Raw genomic sequence first — 17,833 nt, 5'->3', positions numbered from 1 at the left:
TCTGCAGACCTCTCAGCACCACACAGCAGTGGAGAATGACTAAGGCTGGAAACCCCTCTTTAACTATTGCCTCCCAGAACAGCATGTAGAGCCATTATTCAAGTTACTATCTCAAAGATAAAATTCTAAATCTACCAGCTAGGGCAGAATGAAACTCACGAGGCAATGTGGGCAAGTCCATAGTGCCAATATTCCCTTCCTCTTGCAGCTAAGCTCTTTTGAGTAACACGCACAAGCCTCTTTAAGTGCAACACAGAGATAACGGTCCTTTTCAAGGAAAAGGTGGTATCAAATGAAAAGTCAATTAAAAAATTGCTTGTAATGAGGTGCTTCAAAGCATTAAAAACTGTGTGTAAATACATGTATTTTCAGGATTCCTGCATTTCACTGAAGTAAAACATGCACACAAAGTGACACGTCCTGGGTAAGACCATTTATTTTAACAAACAGATGAGCCTTTATGATGAACTGGAGGCCGCAACAGCTGCTCTCTTGGGCTTCGGTGTAGTTCCCTCACGGAATCCATTCCTGCAAGTAGAAATATGGTTACCACTTCTAGAAAGGATGATCACTGCTCCAGGTTATTTTCTGACAACTAATGTTTTAGATCAAGTTCACCAGCTTCTTCCAGCTTATCTCAGTAATGCACTGAAATCACCATGGAGTTGGTATGTCCAGACATTTTTAATAAACATCTTTTATTAATAAATGTTTGGAATAAGCAGCGTGGGTTTTGCTCTCTTCTGCTGCAGTTTGATTTCTTCAAACAGGAAGATTTCAGTAACTGAGTGAACACGGCCAGACTGCATCACACACACTACACCTGCTGGAGGCACTCCTTACTTTATGTTCCTATTAAGCAACTCAGCAAAAGATCTCATGTTTGTGAAGCACAAGTTCATTTCTTACAGAAACCCTCTGTGCTTTCAACCATAGGTTAAGACAGGTGTGACAAAATAAGGGTCTGCACCAAGTTCCCTTTTGGATGTAACATTTCTATTCAACGACACCAGTGGAAAGCAGGCCGCTGTTGCACACTCTAAGGCATTTTCTGGCCACTGCTGATTAAGACTGTGCTCACCAAAACAGATGAATGGATCCCTCAGCTACACTCAGGTCTGGGTCTTAAGACTCCTACTTTTCGCTATTAAATCCCATCTACATTTTCATGACAAGACCCTTTCATTACTTGGTATTTTCCATCCAGATTTCTCATTTATTAGGCCAGAAGATACAGAGCTCAGTTTTAGAACATGGAGGTCATTACAAAGGAGTAAGTTTAACAGCACAATATCCTCACCATTGCCTTCTAAATACAAGTAAGAGCTTTGTAACAAGTTTTAGAAACCTGTGATGTTATACATACTTACTACTAACTGAATTCCAAATAAGAGAGCTACTACTGAAGTTATTCTAGTCCTGACTTTTGTTTTTGTGGGCAAAAGGGGACTGGAATGCATTTCAAGACTTGTCTCTTACAAAAACCCACACTTGAGCACAACTGACAATTTAACAGACTCACAAACAAATGCAATACTACACAAAGCGTATCTTTCTAAATGTGGGCATTTTATTACAATAACCTGTGCTCTGTACTATCTACACTTAAGAGAATCAGAGCTTATTATACAACCTATGTCTTAACAGTAAATGAGCTTTTTTTTATCCTCAAATAATACGCAGCCACTGATTTAAAGCATCCTTTCATTATATATTTAAGAGTTTCATACCACATTAAGCGTATGCTAACTTTGAATGATGTATTTTCTAATGTAGTGATATCTATGCAGGATTTCACACCACACTAGCTTGTAATAAAATATTATACCTGAATCGACGGTAGACCTTTTTCAGGTGCCTCATGCGACCAGTACCAGTGGTGTTGCGTCTTTTAGCCTTTGCGCTCCAGTTATCTAAAACATACAAGTTACTTTTACTCATCTGCACGAAATAATTAAGTTGCACATTACAGTTGTACAGCACAATTATTCAATCTGAGAGAAGAAAAAAAAATCATAAATTAAGCAGATTTCTGTGTAGTAATACCGAATGTTGGAATATAGTTAAATATGCATTAATTTTTAAAAAAGCTCCAAACACTGCAAGATGACATAGTATTCCTCCTTGGCTGGAAAAAGTCAAAGACTACCAGAAAAGCAGAAACTCACAAATTTTTAAAGAGTCAGTTAAAAAGTTTGTTGCTTACACTTTCTCTTACGCTTAGCAGGGTAACCACATTTCCCACAGGTAGATTTCTGCAGATGGTACGCCTTGGATCCACATCGACGACACAATGTGTGCGTCTTATTTCGCCGCTTACCAAATGACGAGGTACCCTTCGTCTGAAAAGCATTTTAAGACACAGCATGTTGAAAATGTCGAACACCTACCCATTACGTAACTGAAAGAAAAATTAGCTTACAAAAAAATACATACAAATCCAGTAAGCCGAATAAACACGTCAGACGCATACTGAACTCCGAAACATCTACCCAGTTTCGCCTACAGGTCGCCTCCATTTTTATAAATCATTCCCTTGCGCCTCCTGTTGCCCTTCCACCCCACCCGCCGCCCTATGCCGGAATATCACGAACACACCGCGCGGTTATCTCCAGCTCCCTTCCCATCTCCCCCGGACTCATCGCTAACAACCAGTAAAACTGCTCCTTCCTGTAGAAGCAGAGCAGCCGCACTCACCGCGGAAGCCTTCCTTTGGAACCCCCTCTTGCCACGTTACCGCGCGGCTGCTTCGGCCACGGGGAGAGCGCCGGCCCGGCCCGCAGCAAGCACGTAGCAGACCCCGGCTGCGCCCGGGCGGCGGCACGGCCCCGCACCCCACCGCAGCCTGCCCTCCCCGCCCGGAACGAGCCGAGCCGAGCCGAGCCGCGCCGCGCCACGCCCGCACCCGAGCCCCCGCCGCCAGGCCCTCAGGCCCCGGCCCCGCTGTCCCGCCGCCGAGCGCGGCCGCAGCAGAGCGCAGGGCTCCCCCGCGCCCCAGGCAAGACCCGCGGCACCGCAGGGCCGGGCGCGGAGGCGGATGGCCGCGGATACCCAGCACCCGCTCCCGAGCACTCACCATCTTCTCCGGCCGCCCGCACCAAAGAGACCGAGCCCCGCCCCGCTTCCGCCACGGCCCGGCAACCGCTTCCGGGGGATGACGTCACGTCCGCTCCCGCGCGGCGCGGCGGCGGCCGGGCTGCGCACGCGCGGCCCCTGCGTGCGGTGGCTCGGGCACGGAAAGCCGCGGCGTGCGGCGTGGCACCACGGCAGAGCCGGTGTGTGGGGTGTCGCAGTGTGCCCTACGCTGTGGCCCCGCGGCTCCCGGGGGTAACGGCTGAGGCGTAAATAGTCTCTGCCGGGTGAAGGAAGGGCTCCGTGCACGTAGGCTGCCGTGCTGTCCTCGGCAGGCGTGCAGCAAGCCAGGCCTACACACTGAGGGGAGACGCTGCTTTATTACAGAGCCCGGCAAGTCTGGGTGCTGGGCAACACAGCCAGCATGCCGCAGTACAAAGTTAACGAACGTACCCAAAACGTTACTGCACTTTCGCTGCCCAGAGGGCAGGTCCATACAGATGATTTGGCACACATCTGCATATCCATTACCTATAGCATGCTCTCTGAGGAAGGGTCTGAGTGGGCCTGGGACCTTCCCTTAGGGGTGTGATTTTTTGTGTTACAATGAGGATAGTTCACTCCCAGGGCCAGGCTGAAGGCCGTCGGTGCTGACTCATGAGTTTAACGTGACCACGATAGTCTTAAGTGTGCATGGCCTCCATCACAGAGACAGCATGCTCTTTGTTCTGTCTTTCCCGAGGCTGACCCCCTTCACTAGAAGCCCCTTCATTTGTCATTCTTGACAGCTCTAGAGGGTCAGCTTGACCTAAACTCTGTGCACATATAGTTAAAGACTAAATCAGAGTTCAAGAATTCTGGTGTTTAGACAGCAATGCTGGCACGTAATTTTTAATTCCAGTGCTGCTTCTCTGCAGTAGTGCATGTGCTGCTCTTCGGAGGTGCCTACAGCTGCGCTTCAGATTGCAGAGTCAAGCCCTAGCCCTACTTACAACTTCAGTGAAAATTACTCGAATGAATGAATGAAATTTAGGGACAAGGTACTCTTGGCTGTAATACATACTTTTGAAGTGAACTGCCTTAAAAAATAGGCAGCTCTCCTGCTGTCTCCTTGTCTGTGACCCCATCCTGGCCGCCCCATGGTAGGGGCCAGTCTGCCTGCAGTTAAAAGCACCATAATGGACACTGTTAATGCAAAGTCAGGTTTTATTCATTTAAATTCTCACATGCTAGGTGACCACACATCTTCAGTAGACTCACAATCTACACACAGTTTTATCTTGGAAGCGTTAATTTGGGGGAAATAACATGGACAGAGAGAAACTGAAGAAAGTTGTGTTTCTTATCCCCAGTTCAACACCTTGTCCTGTCAAAGTCAGAAGTTGATGATAAAACCAGTTTATTTATCCTTGATTGTAGAAGTATACAACCTTGTCTAACAGCTCTTGATAAAAGTATGTATTTCTTTGGCAGGCTAGTTCTCATTCATTCTGCTTCTTGTTTACTGAATAAAAATGCAGTTATTCCAAAATACATTTCTCTGGACCTGCCGCATGCCTGTAAACTGTGAGCTCTGCCACAATGAATGTGTGGACAGTTGAACCCCTGTAACATGGAGCTCATTGTCCAGAAAAAGAGATCATCCCATGGCACAATCCCCAAAGCAGTGAAGCTGTGTCTGCTGCATTTTCACTCCTGGACAAATCAGCCTTGTATGGTTATCTCAGTGTTAATTTATCTCACTTGTTTCCTGAGTGTGGCCTCTCCCTGAATTCCTTTCCTGCTAATTTATGTGCTGGGAGGCTTTTGACCTCTGCTAATGTTAAGGGAAGGGGCAAAAAGCCATTTTGACTTTAGCAGCATTGTTTCCAGACACACAAAGGTGTGGCCCTGGCTGTTCACTGAGCTTCTTCATTTTGGTTGGCAATTTCTATCACCGAAGGAACACCTAAGGCAGAGGTGTTTGCTCACATTCATTTTACTTCACCTGAAAATCCAGGCATTTAGTCCATCCATGGTGCCACTGTTAAAGGAGAGAGACAAATGGTTCCAGAGGGTAAATCGTCCCATCTTAAATTTGGTGTCTAAAGTAGGCTGGAAAATCATCCTTGCAAGGAACCCTTTTCCTTCCATTAGGCTAGGCATATATGTGACTGGTTTTAGGTAAAATTAATTTTGCCCTGATTGACTTAATGAAAATATTTTAATGACAGTTCTGTCTTGCCAATAATCAAAAGAGAAAACTCAGTCTCCTATGGGTGAAACGCCACACAAAACCTGATTAGCTCAAACAGTATGAATACATGCTACAGACCGGGCCGGAATCATATTTCTCCCAGCAACCTTGCTGTGTGGCATTTGACTGGTGTCTCCTTTCCTCATTCTTTCTTGTTAGATCTCAGAAATCTGGAAGATGCTGTGAAGACATTGGACAGATGCCATGGCAACAGCCTCCAAAGGAAGTATGTTGGTTTGGCTGCCTGCAAGGATATACTGCTGGAGGGATTATTCTTGTCCGTTGTGCGATAAAAATAATCTTGTTCATTTACATGTCTTTAAACCTGTTAGGATAGAAAGATTTTTGGTATTGTAATGCAGTAGTCTTTAGTATTCAGGAACATTGGATACTTTTAGGGTGGAGAATGGGCAGAACTGTGGCTGACCCAGTACCATCTCAGAAGCTCTTAGCCCCCATGCAGGTCGCAGATGAGGATAGAGTTCAGCACCCACAGTGAACTCCAGCCTGCTCAAACCCCACAGACTCCTGTACTGGCAGTTGCTGAGTGGCATAGCCTAAATTCAGCACTGGCTAATTTACCCTTCTTCTTTGATGCATAAAGAAGTAGTTAAAAATCTAGAAGGCAAAATGCCTGGATTTCAGCACTGTCTTTTTAATGTCGGAAATAGTCTGCCACTGCAGCTGGTGTCCCATCACAGTTTCCGCACTGTAGAGGAATTTTTAAAGGACCAAGGACATATGTTACCATTGTCCAAGTTGGACAACCCAGGCCTGTTAGTTGAAGCTGCAGAGCAACTTTAAATTGTCCTTGGAACAAGCAATGTGAGAAAGAAAACAAGCTATGCACAACCAAGAAGCCAGGTGCAGAGCTAGTCCTGGGAACTGAGAAATCAACAAATCAACACACTCTCATCGGCACACTGTGATCAGGCGCCTGCAGCATGCTCACCGACGGGCGCCCGCATGACCAGAAACTTTTATCGAATCACCGGTGTGTAGAGTCATGTGAGCGGTTGGTTTAAGTTATAAATATGACCTGTTTGTTTAATAAAGTGAGCACGGCATGTAGCTATATTGGTGTGATTGCCGTGACTTGGCCGACTCTCCACAGGTGACCCTCTTCGCTGCACAGCACTTCTAGTCCAGCCAGGTCCGGTGATGGGAGCGACTCTGTCATGCCCGCAAACACTGATCCTATTACAGATCAGAGTTTACTGAATACCGTAGGCAAATGCTTTTCTGTATCCCCTAGCACCATGTTCTGCAGCCTGTGCAATCTGGTTGGGGTTGAAAAACCGAAGTGCCACACCGAATATGCCCATCCATTTTTAATTCCATCCCTCTGGGGTATAAGGCCCTCTGCCTCAAGCTGATTCCACCCAAGGCCCATAGACCTTCCTGACCTCCTTGCTCTGCCCAAGCACTCACTGCCAGTCCCTCCCACAACTGGAGCAGAGCAGTCTTACAGATAAGTCCAGCTCAGGGTCAGGGAGACCAAAACCAGGGCTGGCTAGGCAGTAGAGAGGAAGATGGGTATGAGTACCGAAGAACCTCGGTGGCATTTATTGAGCACAGGTTTGGTGTCATGCTACTACATCACGCCATCACCAGGGTGCAGTACAGCCATGGTGGTATTTGCTCCAAAAAATAGAGTAGTTGTACTGGTTCTGTGAAACCTGAACACTGCTGAAATGACTTGTGTGTACCAAATGCAAGACCGATATCCAAGCAACTTCTGTCTAATGTCGTCATTGTGCATGTGTAGCGCCCTTTGCACAAACAGGAATGACTTCAAGGGACAGGAATAGTGAAGATTAAAGCTTCATATAGACTAGAAACTAGTCAGTGATTGATACCAATTATCTTCAGAGGTGCAGACAAGATGAAATCTTTATTTCTAAATGTGATCTTTTAGGTCAAAGGAATGCCTTTCAGTACCCTCTTGGATACTGATCACTTTGACCTAGGTAACAATGTCTCAGGAAGGCTGCAGGAGAACTGAGGGATTCAAGGGCAACATTTTCAATGACAGTCGGTTTGGATGCCCTTGTCTCTGGATCTTGATTTGCAGAGGTAGAGAACTCGATTGGAATTAGTGGGAAAGAAACTACACTGAATTTCTGTTACCAAGCAGCCACAAGAAACATGACTTTATTTGTATAGTATCCAGATTCTTCAGTTTGTAAAGGAAACTTTCATGTGTGAATTTGAACCAGAGACATTGGTCACCACAAGATGACAGTATAGTTCAAGTAAAACTGTTGTCCTAAACAACTTTGTAGAAACACACTAACAGTACCAGTAAATTAGATTAATAAATTGAAAACAATATTATCTGTACAGTTTTTAAATCTTTATGACAATAACAGAAAATATGAGCAAACAGAAATGCTATGAAAAAGGCTGTTGCATCCTGCTAAGAGACTAATGAGTATAATACAAAAGGCTTTATAATTTTTTAAGATGAAAATAGATGGAAGAGAATTAAACAACTGTTGCTAACTTATGAATTTGCTTGTTAAAATGTACTGAAAATGGTAAAAAAATCATAAAACCTCTTCATACAAGAAAGTATATACAGTATGTATAAAATACATTTGACACTGTGGCGTCCTATAACAAGTCCTGAATGGGAAGAGCCCCTTTATCACAACTACATACTCTTCCCATGCATTGAGACTCTTCCACAGAAAACAGCACAAAATATGACCTTACATGTAGTACACAGAAATCAATGCCAGCATTTAATAACAAAAGTCCATTATTCAAACTCACAGTAAAGAAAGTCTCTGAGTGTTTTTCTCTATACTGAATTGGAAATTTTCAGTCAGTCATCCTTTGTATTTGTCATAGCATGAATAGGTTCATGCTGATTACATAACATCTCTTCTACCACCCTTGTGAGCTGTGCTTATATAGGTATGTTGCTTTAGAAAAGCAACATTGTTTTATTACCACTCCTTAGCATTAAAGACCAGACAGTAGCCTTCAGGCCAGTGACAAATGCTTGGTAGACAGTAATACTTGGTAGATCATGGTCAAAGTACGACTACAATCACAAACATAGCAGGGCAAGAGCTCCCCACTCATTTCCTCAGCTGCCTTTAACTTTACCTTAGGATAGCTGGAGGGGGGGTGGGGGTGGGCGTGAATCCTGGGTCCTTCCCCACCAGAAACACCACTTAAAATCTATCTTTGTTGTTCTGTCTAGCTAGGGGAACAGGAACAGCATGCCTCTGTACAGCAGAGGTAGCTACAAACCTTGGGTACACCTACTACACAGTGCAACAGTGTCATTCAGAATTTTAAAATTTCCCTAGGGTTTTTTTTCATGCTTATGCTTAGATATATTAGAGGCTGGTAGGGCATTGTTGCGCTAAAGCGGTAAGTCTCGGGGTTACTGGCTAGCCTCAAGCTTGCAGAAAGTGGTTGCATGGCAATTTGGGCTGAGCAGCAGAAGGGGCGCATAGGAGAAAGCCACAGGTTCCTTTACAAGGTGACAGCCATTTTCTTCACTTCCAGTTGTAGAACAACAAAATATTCTTGTCTTGTTAGTATTATTTTGTTAAGAAACAACCTATATTTATTTTGTTTTGTTTGATACTGTTGTCTTAAAACTTTGTTGCATTGTTGATGCAGGAATGTGTGCACACATAAGCCTGGAACAGAATTTTCACTGGAGATAGACAAAAAGCATTTGAGCCACCACAGTCCAGAACTGTAGCCTACATTGCATTCCAGGTGGAAAGGTCCAGCTTTTAACCATGTTCCTTTTACACTGCAGCAGAAAATATTTCAATTTGTTAGGAAAAGTTTTGTACCAGTACAGACTGCAAAGCACTGGACTTAATTTTCCCACAGATAGTTCTAGAGTTTTTGCAAAAAGGCTGGGCAAATGTTTGAAATGGCATAGATGTAATGGTTCTTGTAGTGGGAAGGTAAATAGGCTGGATGATCTTCTGAAGTTCCTCCCAGCCATACTTCAGCAATGCTGTGATTTTATAAGAGGCCCTTAAGTATAAAGATATAACTGTATCTCTAATGTCCCTGGCTGTCATGTTCTTAGACGAGCACGTTTGACCAATTTTATACTTGAAAAGTTAAGTCAGATCTTCACAAATTCTGCCTTCAAATTTTGTCAGCTTTTCCCACTATGATTGTTGGCCAAATAAATGCTATGGCCTCTACCTTACAAGCTTGCCTTGTGCTGACAGACCTGCATTTTAAACATCCATCCTTCCCCGGGGTAAAATACGTCTCTGACTTGCATTTTTAGAATTATTCTAAAGGACATTAAATGCAGAAGTTTTATTTCTGAACAAAAGAGTGGCAGATGTTGCCCAGTCATGTGTGTATATATGTGTGTATCTCTCTGTGCAGGCATATAAACATGGAAGATACACACTTAGCTGTACTAGCAATGTTTTCTTTCCTTTTGTTTTTACTAAAAAAAATATCAAAAGCTCATCTCATTCATAGGTAAGCACAGCCTATATCTAAGCCCAGACACTACGGCTGAAATTTGCTAACTTGGAAGCTGAGTGTCTAAATATAACTTACAGTGTCTATTCTTTTATAATTTCAAATGTTCTGCTATGAATGATATACATGGACATACTCTTTGCAAAAGAAATATAATCTCAACTGGTGGGAAAGAAAAACTCCTGCAGAATTGTTGAAGTAAGAATCTTTGCCAGAAGCTCAGGAAAGGAATCTATCTTAAATTTAAAGTTAGATTCAAACAGCTGGCTACCTTACCCTCTGAATTTTCTCACTTTATGTGGAATTACACACTTGCCTAGGTGTATCTGTGCCATCACATTCCCTCCACATGTTACTCAGCTATGCTTCAAGTGCATATGTGAGTGGTACTATCTTTATTAAAAGTATATGAATGATTTTACTTCTCAGTACCATTTCTTAGAACATGATGCTGTTCTCCTCCTGCAACGCTTCTGGGTAGCTGGAGAAACGGACATGCATGCCTTATAGTACTGTCTGTCTCCAAAGGTAAGCCGGTAATTCAGTTTTACAACACCCATCCAGGTTTGGCACCTGTTAGTGTTAAGAGCACCAGTACAGCATGTACATGGTACAGCACATTTTCAAATTTTTCATGTATGTTGCAATTAGAAGTATCCCAGTGTGTGAATAAATATCAAGCCATGCAGAACAGGTAAATTAGCTAAATATCAGGTATCTGATTTTCTTTCAGAAATATGTGTTTACTTCTCACAAATATTTACTGTTCATACATTTCACGTTTAGTTTAGAGCTAACGTTTGGGGGAAGAAAATACATGTGTCTGCAGTAAAGTAGAAGGTCAGAGAAGAAAACATTGGAGAAAACTATGGCGCTCATGTTTAATCTGAAAAAATGGTAAAATAAGCCTATTATTTGCTATTTAATTAATCTCACATCTCACTTCAGTCATCCTAAAGAATTTACGTTTATCTTGCTGTAGGACTACTGCAAATGACTGCTTTTCCTGGTCACTCTGACCTTTCTCTAGAAATAAAAATACAAGCTCACTTTCAAGTGGAAAACCCCATTACTTCATAGTACTCTTTACCCTGTATGTAAATTTGGAGTTTGCCAGATGTGAGACACAAAGTGTAGGTAAAAAGGGCTGTGCAATGGAACAAAGTGGACAAATGCAAGTTCTATATTTATTGGAGATAAAGCCTGTTTCCCTAGGTAAAATAAGCTCACCTTCCTTCATCAGGATCACTGACATGTTTTATTATTTTCACCAGCTGAGAACCTTCCCTAAGTAGAACTGCTTTGCTAACAAAGATCAGCTCAGCTCTGCAGTTTATTTTGGCATATGTTTTCCCTGTATTAGGCATTTTCAACTTTGCATTTACTGGAACTGAGGCATATGGCTCCATCAGGGAATTCAACTAACACCCAAGCACAGTTTCCCTCTTGCACTATTTCCTTTTAACAAAAATAGAGGACAAAACTGTGCCCGGCCTTATTAGTGTGTGCAAAAAGGACAGAGAAAAAAATTGAGCTTTTTGAATTTTTTCTTACCTGTTCACAATGTGAATCTCACAATCCTCTGGCCACAAGACCCAGATTAGACTACCACATGTAGCACAGCTAGTCTGGAGTGGAAGGCTGTGCATCAGCTGGGAGTGCACAGGGAGGTGCTCGTACTGGTCTGCCTGCCAAGGCAGCTAATACATAGAAAGGTTTTCCGAAATGTCTGGTTAAGTAGCTTCTATTGATACGATTTGAGCTGCACCTTAGCACCTTTCTGTCTTTGAAAGGCTGCCTTTGGATGAAGCAGGGCAAACTCAGCTTTGGCAGCACTTACACAGAGGATGGAGAACACGCCAGTATTTACAGTTTTGGATTTGGTTTATAGTGTTACTACTTGCTAGCTAATTGCTCTAAATTAGAAATGTATTTCAGTTGAGCTTGAACATGTGTTAGGGAGAGAGGTAGCCTAAAAAATGACTTCTTGAGAAGGGAAAAATACCCAAAAGAGTGTTGCACCTTAAAAAAGGTCACAAAACTGTGACAAGTCCAAGCCTACTTATTCTGTCTTACTGTATTTTAACAGCATAATAAAAACCCTTGAAGCAACAACATTGGTAATTGACTTTTTCTGCTGAGTCTCTCAACTATTTTACAAGTTTGTTATTGACTTCAGTCAAAACCAACAACCAGCCTGTCTCAAGGTACCTTTCTTATGGCTGATGAATTTTTTTTATGTGGCATTATTTCCCTGCCCCTGGCTTCATTACTGCCTCGGGAGACATACTATATAGTAATCAATAAATGGGCAGAAGTGCATACCTTTCTTGCCATAAGCCCACACAAAGGAGGAAACAGGAGGCTTCCTCATCTGTGCTATCACAAGCCTTACATTTTACATTCTGTCCTTGGAATAATCAGTATTTATTTCTTATTTTTTCATCGTTTGTAAAAATCTCAAAGTCATTTGCTAGCTCTAAAAAATCTGGATATTGCTGTTTGCTGAATACTTCTTCCTAGCTATTGGTTGTTCTACAGAACCTCTGCCCATATTATAAAAACTATACTTCCAATCATTCTTGTGATGGTCTTCGACCATAGCAGCACTGAATGGGATGTGTTTACAGGCTAAGAACAAGTGCAATCTCCAGAAATACAGATTCTTTCAAAGATATTTGGTGATATGGTCTCCATGACCTGATAAAAATATTTCCAATTTAGAAAACTCCAACTTTTTTCTATACTAATCAAAATTAGTACATGCTGGTAATTGCATGGCTTGGTAGGCAGAAACTGTCTGAGGGTTTTATATCTGGAAATAACAAAGTACATCATAAATAGAGACACAGAAGGAGACATGTATTCACATATATACACACACACAAAAAAAAGTTAAAGGAGTACTTTGACCCTGTGCTTCAGTACTGCTGCTTTGAGCTGAACAGCAAGTACAGATGGAAGGCAGAATAACTTGCAAAACGACATCACGGCAATTTTAGGGACTTATAAGCTTGTTGTGGAAGAAGTAAAAAATATTGAGCACATCTAAATTTCTCTGGGAGCTCAGGTGAATCTCTGCAACTATATCAACCCTTTCTTATTACTGGTATGTTTTTTTCATTTATTGCAGTCTGATGGTTGCTGTATGCGTAGCCAGCCTAGAATCAGGGAGGGCAAAAGTCAACGCTGTATTATTTCTGGTTTTACACAATGTTCTGTATCACAGTTGCCCCTATAAAAGTTTGAAAAACTTACTTTATTTGTTGAACTTTGGTTCCAGCTGGAATACATCCACAAAAGCTGATACCAGAAAGTTTCACAGTAGCAGTTAGGGTTAATTACTGGCTTCTTGAGTAAGCTGGCAAAATTTTAATGAATTTTAGATTGTCCTAAAAATGTGGTAGTTCAAGAAGACATTCTAATAAGATCTGTTTCTTTGAAGTCCTGCCTTCATTTTCTTCCCTAATTCTCCTCTACAGGAGAGGAATCTTTGTTCTACTTATGGAAAAACATTTTTTAGGTTTTAATTTGAAGGTACTTGGAAATTTTCAGACAGAGACTGATGGATTTTGATGAAAGAGACTTGTTCAAAGTTTGCTGCTTGAAACATTTTCATTTTCCAGCTAGTTACAATAGTAATTCTAAAATATGTAGCAGACATACACCACTGGTTCAGAAACAACCAGAAATATAAAAGCATGGGCAAGGTTGCTAGTGGCTGATTTGACATTCTCTTTGTTTGACATTCTATTCACTCTACAAAGAACAATCAGAAAGGGATGATATTTTGAAAAGCACCAAGACATTAGGCTAAAAGAGACCTGGATCATCAGCTTGAGATACTGCTGTCTCAGGCACTCATTTAAAGCTGCTTATGAATTTATTAAACTGCATGAATTAAATTTATAGTTAAACAATGTAGAAGAGTACAAGAAAAAAATCAACAGAACCCTAAATCATTGGATACTGGTGAAAAATCGACCTTGTCTTGCTCTGAGGATCAGTTGCTTGGAACCAGCTCTGCAATCCTCCATGTGATTTAACCTCTGATACACTCCTTCATACAATATGTGTGGTTTTATGTCATTATTAACACAAATGCAATAATACTTCCATTTAGCCCATTTCATATGACTTCCTCTGTTAGCTTATTTAAACTGCTAAGATCATGAGACCAGCTCTCTGGTTCATTAAATTCACCTGTTTTATATATGTTTGAGCCTCTTTGTGGCTGGGCATGCATGTGAGAGCATATAGATCTGCTATAGACACAATGCCTCTTCTGCATGCAGCTGGCAGGTGAGCTCTCAAAAGGGTTTGTTTTGATCCCTGCGAACTCTGTGGGCACAATTTTCAGGTTGAAAAGAACTCAGGGTGGACCTAAGCCTGCTCCTGACCCTCAGTGATGAAGGCCATTGAACATCTTACTCAAATTTACTATCCATAGTTCAGTTGCAATCATCTCCTGAGACAGAGATGTTCTGAACCTTCACAGTTTTTTCAGCCTGAAAGTGGGATGTCTCAGGGGCGCAAGTATAAGTAATTGTAGAAATGAAAAATAAATATTCAACTTCAATTAACACCTAAATCAGGCCTGTCTGGGCAATCAACCACTAGATAGGAGGGTGAATTTGGATGCCACCATGCTGTCCAGGAGAGTCTTGTGAAGTGGTGAGCAGTGGGGTGGTTTATATCTGCTAGTCTAGGATGAGCAATAACCAGAGAAGTTTCTGCAAGGTGGGGATTTGCTGGCACTTGAGCAGGTGCAGTGACTGGCTGCATCTGCAAGCAGAAGGCTCTTCTGCTACCCTCCCTTCTCTCACACTTCCCAACTCTTTTCTCCCCTCTCTTCCCTCCGTGGCTGTACATTTTTATCCTCTCCCGGGGTCTGTTGGCCACCAGACCTTCCTGGGAGATGATCTAACTCATTAAAACAGCACAAAAAACATGCAGGGTGTTTTTGCTGAATTTATTTTCTGTCACTGTAATAAACTAAACCTGCTCACAAAGAGGAATCAGGTGTGCCAAATCCAGCACCAGATATGCAGAAGGAACTCATGATGGGAATTTGAAGTGAAAGCAGGCAAAGGTGTGGAAAAAACCAGAATATTAACTCACCATTTGGGGCAGTTTCAGACTACCAAATTTGTTCACCATGTCTTGTGTCCTAAGATCAGAACTTAGCTCTAAAGAACAGTAATTATTTGTTTCCCCAGTGATGACTGTTGTGTACACACAGGCTGAAATGTCTGTGTTCTAGGCAGGTCTGGTTTATTACCTATATACCACTAAAGCTCTCTGAATTTTGAATTATAATAACATGAGCTCTTATCTTTCAACCCAGTTCATTCAAACCAGAACTCTCACAGCCCTTGCTTGTTTTGGGGTAGTTTCTGCAGCACATAGGTTCCAGTATCTAAGGCAATATCCTTCTACGGGGTCCCCTGAGACAGAATAATTTGCATTACGGTTAGCACAGCATTAATGCTCTTTGGCATATTTCATAGAGACACATCCCAAGGCATTGTCATTAATCCTTGAAAAGTGACAAATACATTAAAAACAAAACAGGCAATTAAATTTTTTTTTTTAAAAAGTGAGATGCCATTAGCAAAGAGAAACAAATCCAAAAACTCTCCAAGTCAGTTCCACAATTTAAAACCATAATGACAAGATATTTTTTCTCCACTCAGTTGTCACTCGATCCTTGGCATTTGCAGCAGCCACAGAGCACAGACTGCCTTTAGGGCCATAATACATAATGAACTTGGACAATGAAGACATGAGACTATTTAAAGCTTGGTAAACTATTGAGTAACCTTAGCATCAATCCTATAAAAGGCTGGAAGTCTGCAGGGAAATATCGCTAATACAATTATATTCTGGCTGACCTTAGTGTGAAGTAAAACACAGACAATACCATTTCATGCTGTCTCCAGACCAGGCGGGATACCATTAGCCCAGCAAGTGAAGCATTGCATTAATAATTCTTGTGCTAGAATTATCATTTGGTGCAAGACAAGAAATACCTTGCCTTATGGCTCACCCTTTGTGTGTCTCAAATGACTCCTCTTTTACTCCCTAAACCGTCATTTTTAGTCCTAAAACCAGTTTATTTCTGAATAGACCATAGAAGTATTTAGCAAGAACCAAAAATTGCTATGATAAAACACATTTAACTGCAAAATGTTTAGTAGATTGTTGCCATTTTCACTAACAGTAAGAGAAAATCAGCCTCATCTTCTCTGAAATTTACCCTCCATCCCTCACTACCGTGCAGTCAGGGGAATTAAGTGGGGAGCTCCCTGAACCAGGCCTTTTATTATACTCTGTTATCGTAGAAGTGTCTATCAGTCAGACTGGGAATGTGCTAGGTGCTGCGTAGCACCTCACCACAAAATTTCAGTGTGAGTAGATTATCATGCAACTGCACGTAGTCTTAAGTTTCAACAATACACAAAAGCAGGAAACTATCTAAATGGTCCAGAGCCAAAATCCTAAGTAGAAAAAAGTAACCATAAATACCCCATGAAATGAAAGAGGAATCAACCATTCACAGCCCTACTGTTGTAAAGGAGACTGAACATCCATCCACTGCAAACTAGTGAAGTGCATCGAGACCTGTGGACTTACAGTCCTAAAAGAAACCCAAGTTCACCTCTAACCTCTTCCCTCTGTTTTCCACCTTGCCAGTTCAGTCTCTCTGCTTTTGTTACTGCTGTAGCCAGGATCAATAAAAAAGTAAGATCCTGTTTCCACATGAAAGAAGATAAAGTCTTTAGGTTGAAGTACCTGAAACTGTGTGCTAAAAGAACACATCTTTTATATACAGCATCTGCCAAAGCAACGTTTTTGTCTTGCTGAAATGCTTCTTGCAACAAGACATCCCACCAATATAAACTCATTTGAATATGATAACTGTAACTATAAATTATTTTACTACCCATTAATTAATAGCAGACCCCATCACTGTACATACTTGCTTTGCTAGCTGTATTTGTCCTCTTTTATGTTTGTTTGCATGTTTTGTTTGTGAGCAAATTACAGTATATATTTATCTTGAGGGTTATTATAGCTAATGATGTACTTACAGAGAGTGAAATTGCTATCTAAGCCATTAAAACAGCTAACTGCAAGATCAAGATGTATGTCTGTAGAGATAAAATATTCTTTGGAGTTCCTGTATTCTGGGCAGCTATTAAAGGGCTTAACTTGCTTTTAATCATTTCCTTCATAGGCAAATGACCCCTGACAATGTCATCCAAGTTGGTCATAAAACTTAATAGGAGCATGAGGATTTTTATCAAAAGCAATAAAATAGGTACAAAAGTGATGAAAGTGTATGAATTACATTATCAAAGAGATTCATAGTTACTAAACCTGAGAAGTCCCAAAGACTGGCTCTGGGGTTGCTGACTTCTGAGGAGTGGACATAGGGGTCCCTTGCATGGATGGAGTAACGTGACCCAAGATCTAGGCATCTTCTTAAGGAAAGCAGACCATACCAACAGAGTGCAGGGTTTAAAAGTCACCACCTAGTGATGCTGTGACATGAAGCATTTAGTTTTCTGAGGGTTGTGTTAAACTGTCCAAGATAGATGTAGTATCTGAGATGTAGTATATGAAGTTTTCAGATAGGGGTGCTGCTTTTCCGTGAGGGCTTCATGTAGCCTCCACTAGAATAAGTTCATGGAAATTTCCCCAGCAGTTGCATTTTCTTGCTGTTACTGGAATGTATCAGCTCTGGAAAATGTAAAAAGTCAAAAGGAAAAAACAAAAGGTCATGGCAGAGTGTGGAAAGAGAAAGTGAAGTTTTCTTACTTCTGTAAGAGCATCCATACAAAAAGCCAGCTGTTGATGTATCACTGCAACTAGGGGCTGTGTATGATCTCAGGAAGTCTTTCACAAGCAAGACCATGCCAGAATTGGCCAAAATTTGCATTCAGATATGTAAGCTGATTTTCAGTGTGAGAGCTGGTCGCAAAAATCAGCATGACTGCCAAAGTGGAGACTGAAGATTTGTGATGAAAATTAAAC

At 41.7% G+C, this 17,833-nt stretch overlaps 1 protein-coding gene and 1 non-coding gene across 2 annotated transcripts; both read right to left on the bottom strand.

Moving 5' to 3' along the window:
• Positions 1-418: 418 nt before the first annotated feature.
• On the bottom strand, positions 419-3,201 carry RPL37 (ribosomal protein L37). Its single transcript, XM_055791519.1, has 4 exons — positions 3,077-3,201; positions 2,207-2,342; positions 1,829-1,913; positions 419-528 (listed from the first exon to the last, which is right to left on the bottom strand). Exons 1-4 carry the CDS (start codon positions 3,077-3,079, stop codon positions 459-461), a joined length of 294 nt encoding a protein of 97 aa, XP_055647494.1. The 5' UTR covers positions 3,080-3,201; the 3' UTR covers positions 419-458.
• On the bottom strand, positions 630-711 carry LOC114013153 (small nucleolar RNA SNORD72). The gene has a single exon (XR_003556026.2). It is a non-coding gene; the product is annotated as a small nucleolar RNA SNORD72 (small nucleolar RNA).
• Positions 3,202-17,833: the final 14,632 nt, after the last annotated feature.

This window comes from Falco peregrinus, chromosome Z (assembly GCF_023634155.1).
Source record: "Falco peregrinus isolate bFalPer1 chromosome Z, bFalPer1.pri, whole genome shotgun sequence".
NCBI lineage: Eukaryota > Metazoa > Chordata > Aves > Falconiformes > Falconidae > Falco > Falco peregrinus.
Note: the sequence above shows the minus strand (reverse complement) of the source record. Positions and strands in the feature narration are given on the sequence as shown.

Excerpts from the sequence above, each read along its gene's own strand:
- RPL37 (XM_055791519.1), bottom strand. Across the intron at positions 1,914-2,206 it reads TGCTAAGCGTAAGAGAAAGT|ATAACTGGAGCGCAAAGGCT; the intron begins GTAAGCAACAAA and ends TGTATGTTTTAG. Across the intron at positions 529-1,828 it reads AAGGTCTACCGTCGATTCAG|GAATGGATTCCGTGAGGGAA; the intron begins GTATAATATTTT and ends TTCTACTTGCAG.